We start from the raw sequence: 6,000 nt of genomic DNA, 5'->3' as shown, positions 1-6,000 counted from the left end.
CTAGCAACCACCGCCATCAGAGGAACCGCCTAGCAACCGCCGCCATCAGAGGAACCGCCTAGCAACCACCGCCATCACAGAAACCGCCTAGCAACCACCGCCATCAGAGGAACCGCCTAGCAACCACAGCCATCAGAGAAACCGCCTAGCAACCACCGCCATCAGAGAAACCGCCTAGCAACCGCCGCCATCAGAGGAACCGCCTAGCAACCACCGCCATCAGAGAAACCGCCTAGCAACCACCGCCATCAGAGGAACCGCCTAGCAACCACCGCCATCAGAGGAACCGCCTAGCAACCAATCACAGCGCATCTTTCACTTCTTGCCCGCGCTTAGTAAATGAAAGCAGCGCGGTGATTGGTGGCTCCGGGTCACGTGCCGTCCCGCTCCCAGCATGCCCCTCCCCCTGAGGCCGGACGTGACGTCACCAGCTCCGCAGACACAACATGTCGGGCCCAACCTCAGAAAGAAAAAAACTAAAGTAAACAAGTGTCAGACAGCGCCGCAAGAGACGAGCCCGGCCATTGGGCGGAGGGCGGGACCCCACATAGAAGCTGCCTCCTGATAGGCTGCGGCCGCCGGGGAAGCCAATGACGTCATCGCCGGCTTCACCTATTGTTATAACGGAGCGAAAACTAGTTGTGGAGAAGGAAGAAGTGAGAGAAGGCGGAGAAGTGAGGCTGAGGGGCCGGCATGGGGCCTGGCAGTGTATAGACTCACCGTGTGAGCCGAGGGGGCGCTGTGGAGCCGCAGGACACCGCACACAGCAGCACAGAGGACTTCAGCACACAGCTCTGCATTACAGGAGGAGCCACAGCCAGGGTGACAGGGACCATGAGCCCGAAACTAAGAATCACCGGTTGAACCAGTGCCACACGTAAGTATAGCGTATGTATGTGTGCTGCGTCTGTAGAGAAGTATGTGCCCCCCGAGATCCCTCCGAACCCATGTGTGTGCCCCCTAGATCCCTCCGAACCCATGTGTGTGCCCCCTAGATCCCTCCAAACCCATGTGTGTGCCCCCTAGATCCCTCCGAACCCATGTGTGTGCCCCCGAGATCCCTCCGAACCCATGTGTGCCCCCTGAGATCCCTCCGAGCCCATGTGTGTGCCCCCGAGATCCCTCCGAACCCATGTGTGCCCCCCGAGATCCCTCCGAGCCCATGTGTGCCCCCTGAGATCCCTCCGAGCCCATGTGTGTGCCCCCAAGATCTCTCCGAACCCATGTGTGCCCCCTAGATCCCTCCGAGCCCATGTGTGCCCCCTGAGATCCCTCCGAGCCCATGTATGTGCCCCCTAGATCCCTCCGAACCCATGTGTGTGCCCCCTAGATCCCTCCGAACCCATGTGTGCCCCCTAGATCCCTCCGAACCCATGTATGTGCCCCCCTAGATCCCTCCGAACCCATGTGTGCCCCCCTAGATCCCTCCGAACCCATGTGTGTGCCCCCTAGATCCCTCCGAACCCATGTGTGTGCCCCCTAGATCCCTCCGAACCCATGTGTGCCCCCCTAGATCCCTCCGAACCCATGTGTGTGCCCCCTAGATCCCTCCGAACCCATGTGTGTGCCCCCTAGATCCCTCCGAACCCATGTGTGCCCCCTAGATCCCTCCGAACCCATGTATGTGCCCCCTAGATCCCTCCGAACCCTTGTGTGTGCCCCCTAGATCCCTCCGAACCCATGTGTGTGCCCCCTAGATCCCTCCGAACCCATGTGTGCCCCCCTAGATCCCTCCGAACCCATGTATGTGCCCCCTAGATCCCTCCGAACCCATGTGTGTGCCCCCGAGATACCTCCAAACCCATGTGTGCCTCCCTAGATCCCTCCGAACCCATGTGTGTGCCCCTGAGACCACTCCGAGCCCATGTGTGTACCATCTAGATCCCTTCTAACCCATGTGTGTGCCCCCAAGATCCCTCTGAACCCATGTGTGTGCCCCCAAGATCCCTCCGAGCCCATGTGTGCCCCCCTAGATCCCTCCGAACCCATGTGTGTGCCCCTGAGACCACTCCGAGCCCATGTGTGTACCATCTAGATCCCTTCTAACCCATGTGTGCCCCCCTAGATCCCTCCGAACCCATGTGTGTGCCCCTGAGACCACTCCGAGCCCATGTGTGTACCATCTAGATCCCTTCTAACCCATGTGTGTGCCCCCAAGATCCCTCTGAACCCATGTGTGTCCCCCTAGATCCCTCCGAACCCATGTGTGTGCCCTCTAGATCCCTCCGAACCCATGTGTGTGCCCCCTAGATACCTCCAAACCCATGTGTGTGCCCCCTAGATCTCTCCGAACCCATGTGTGTGCCCCCTAGATACCTCTGAACCCATGTGTGTGCCCCCTAGATCCCTCCGAACCCATGTGTGTGCCCCCTAGATCCCTCCGAACCCATGTGTGTGCCCCCTAGATCCCTCCAAACCCATGTGTGTGCCCCCTAGATACCTCCGAACCCATGTGTGTGCCCCCAGATCTCTCCGAACCCATGTGTGTGCCCCCAAGATCTCTCCGAACCCATGTGTGTGCCCCCAAGATCTCTCCGAACCCATGTGTGTGCCCCTAGATCCCTCCGAACCCTTTTGTATGCCCCCTAGATCCCTCCGAGCCCATGTGTGTGCCCCCTAGATCCCTCCGAACCCATGTGTATGCCCCCTAGATCCCTCTGAGCCCATGTGTGTGCCCCAAGACCCCTCCGAACCCATGTGTGTGCCCCTGAGACCACTCCGAGCCCATGTGTGTGCCCCAGAGATCCCTCCGAACCCATGTGTGTACCATCTAGATCCCTCCAAACCCATCTGTGTGCCCCCCTAAATTCCTCCGAACCCATGTGTGTGCCCCCTAGATCCCTCTGAGCCCATGTGTGTGCCCCCTAGATCCCTCCGAACCCATGTGTGTCCCCTAGATCCCTCCAAACCCATGTGTGTGCCCTCAGATCCCTCCGAGCCCATGTGTGTGCCCCCTAGATCCCTCTGAACCCCTTTGTGTGCCCCCTAGATCCCTCCAATTCCATCTTGCTCCCTCAACCCATCCAACCATGTGTGTGCCCCTCAACTCCTTAGACTTCATTTCTGTGCCTCCTAGATCCCTCCGAGCCCATGTGTGTGCCCCCTAGATCCCTCCAAACCCATGTGTGTGCCATCTAGATCCCTTTGAGCCCATGTGTGTTCCCCCTAGATCCCTCTGAACCCATGTGTGTGCCCCCTAGATCCCTCCAATTCCATCTTGCTCCCTCAACCCATTCAACCATGTGTGTGCCCCTCACCTCCTTAGACTTCATTTCTGTGCCTCCTAGACACCTCTGAACCCATGTGTGTGCCCCCCGAGATCCCTCCGAACCCATGTGTGTGCCCCCTCAATTCGTCAGATCCTGCGTGTGCCCCCTCAACCCATCCAACCAGCTGGCTCTGTCCCCTTGACACTACATCAGTGCCCTCTTGACCCACCTCGTCCTGGTCTGTGCCCTCCCAACTCATCAGACTCCATGTTTGTTTTCAATCCCACCACTTTGTTTTCCTATCTCATTGGACCCCACATCTGACCCCAGGTCTGTGCACCTCTCCACCCATCTGACCCAATTTGTGGGCTCCCTTAACCCATCGCACCGCACGCCTGTGTCCTCCGCTGAATTGACACCACTTCTATGTCCCTTCACCTATCCAACCAAATGTCCCCCCATCCCCACAACGAGCAGGCCGGGTTCTACATGTGGCAGTGCAGTCACGTGATCCGTGTCGCCTCTTTTGAGTGGCTTAGGCCTTGAGAGGCGGAGCTTATGTGACCACCTCCTAGGAAGTTATGCAGTCAGTGCAGTAGCGCCCTCTAGCTTAGATTCCTATGCACTTTAGTTGGGGGCGCCCCTAGTGACTGGCTCCCATTCGATGGCCCCCCATTAGTAGAGCTCTCCCCTGTGTATTACTACTGCAGCCCCTCCCCTGATGGCCATGAAGGGTTAAATCTCCCTACAGGGTGGATGGTAGTCACCGGGGCCGCTCACGGCCCACGTGGGGGTGACATAGTGGCCCCATGTAATACAGTTCAGGGATGTGGAGGTGCACGAGGCCCTCACAATGTACGCCCATGATATTTGGGGAAGGGGTCTCTGAGGGAGTGGGCCTGAAGCATCGGGGCATGCTGAGAGTTGTAGTTTCACCCTGGATGGACAGCTCCTACTGGAAAGTCAGATAGGGGGAGGGGTGCTATACGGGGCTGGGGTCTCTGGCGGTGTATCTGTGTGGTCCTTGTCAGTCGTCAGCTATCCCCGGCTCGCTGCACATTCCTGGGACCCCCATCCCCCTCCTCCAACCTCCGCAGGAGAAAACTTGTATTAAAAATATAAATAAGGAGGGAGGGAGTGGGGGCAGCGCAACGTCCTGCAGGATTGTGAGATGTGGCCCCCAGCCTGAGCAGAGCGGCTATCCTGGGAGTGTAAGCTCTTGGGGTTAGGCTGCACTCTCCTGCCTGTCTGCGCGGCCGCCTGGTGACTCACTGTACAGTCACGCAGCAGCTCCTGACACATCGGGGGGACGTCAGAGCCTTTCTCCTGGTGTTGGGGGGCACAGCCGGCGCAGCACTCACCCCCCCCCCCCCCCACACCTCTCCTCTCTTGCAGGCGATCCCCACCATGTCACTCACCCCCCCGAACAGCAGTGATGCCTGCCTCAGCATCGTGCACAGTCTGATGTGCCACCGGCAGGGAGGGGACAACGAGGGCTTTGCCAAGAGAGCCATCGAGAGTCTGGTCAAGAAGCTCAAGGAGAAGAAAGATGAGTTGGACTCTCTCATAACGGCCATCACCACTAACGGGGTGCACCCCAGCAAGTGCGTCACCATCCAGCGCACCCTAGATGGGAGACTACAGGTACCGGGGGGGGGTCACGTCTGTCACCTGTCTGTCTTAAGGGCTCTGCTGCTGTCTCTGTCTCTCTATCTGAGATGTGCGCTCTCTCTCTCTATCACTCTGAGATGTGTGCTCTCTCTATCACTCTGAGATGTGCGCTCTCTCTGTCACTCTGAGATGTGTGCTCTCTCTATCACTCTGAGATGTGCGCTCTCTCTCTGTCACTCTGAGATGTGCGCTCTCTCTGTCACTCTGAGATGTGTGCTCTCTCTATCACTCTGAGATGTGCGCTCTCTCTCTATCACTCTGACATGTGCGCTCTCTATCACTCTGAGATGTGCGCTCTCTCTCTGTCACTCTGAGATGTGCGCTCTCTCTCACTCTGAGATGTGTGCTCTCTCTATCACTCTGAGATGTGCGCTCTCTCTCTATCACTCTGAGATGTGCGCTCTCTCTCTATCACTCTGACATGTGCGCTCTCTCTATCAATCTGAGATGTGTGCTCTCTCTATCACTCTGAGATGTGTGCTCTCTCTATCACTCTGAGATGTGCGCTCTCTCTGTCACTCTGAGATGTGTGCTCTCTCTATCACTCTGAGATGTGCGCTCTCTCTCTATCACTCTGACATGTGCGCTCTCTATCACTCTGAGATGTGCGCTCTCTCTATCACTCTGAGATGTGCGCTCTCTCTCTATCACTCTGAGATGTGCGCTCTCTCTGTCACTCTGAGATGTGTGCTCTCTCTATCACTCTGAGATGTGTGCTCTCTCTATCACTCTGAGATGTGCGCTCTCTCTCTATCACTCTGAGATGTGCGCTCTCTCTGTCACTCTGAGATGTGTGCTCTCTCTATCACTCTGAGATGTGCGCTCTCTCTCTGTCACTCTGAGATGTGCGCTCTCTCTCTATCACTCTGACATGTGCGCTCTCTCTGTCACTCTGAGATGTGTGCTCTCTCTATCACTCTGAGATGTGCGCTCTCTCTCTATCACTCTGACATGTGCGCTCTCTATCACTCTGAGATGTGCGCTCTCTCTCTGTCACTCTGAGATGTGTGCTCTCTCTATCACTCTGAGATGTGCGCTCTCTCTCTATCACTCTGACATGTGCGCTCTCTCTATCACTCTGAGATGTGTGCTCTCTCTATCACTCTGAGATGTGCGCTCT

At 57.2% G+C, this 6,000-nt stretch overlaps 1 protein-coding gene across 1 annotated transcript in view; it reads left to right on the top strand.

Moving 5' to 3' along the window:
• Positions 1-424: 424 nt before the first annotated feature.
• LOC142186378 (mothers against decapentaplegic homolog 4-like) overlaps positions 425-6,000 on the top strand; it is a 29,949-nt gene continuing 24,373 nt past the window's right edge. The window contains exons 1-2 of the mRNA XM_075261223.1: positions 425-877; positions 4,605-4,853. Coding sequence (XP_075117324.1) covers positions 4,617-4,853 — 237 coding nt within the window. The 5' untranslated portion in view covers positions 425-877; positions 4,605-4,616. The remainder of the gene's footprint in view (positions 878-4,604; positions 4,854-6,000) is intronic.

The sequence above is a fragment of the Leptodactylus fuscus genome (assembly GCF_031893055.1).
Source record: "Leptodactylus fuscus isolate aLepFus1 chromosome 7 unlocalized genomic scaffold, aLepFus1.hap2 SUPER_7_unloc_1, whole genome shotgun sequence".
Taxonomy (NCBI): domain Eukaryota; kingdom Metazoa; phylum Chordata; class Amphibia; order Anura; family Leptodactylidae; genus Leptodactylus; species Leptodactylus fuscus.
Note: the sequence above shows the minus strand (reverse complement) of the source record. Positions and strands in the feature narration are given on the sequence as shown.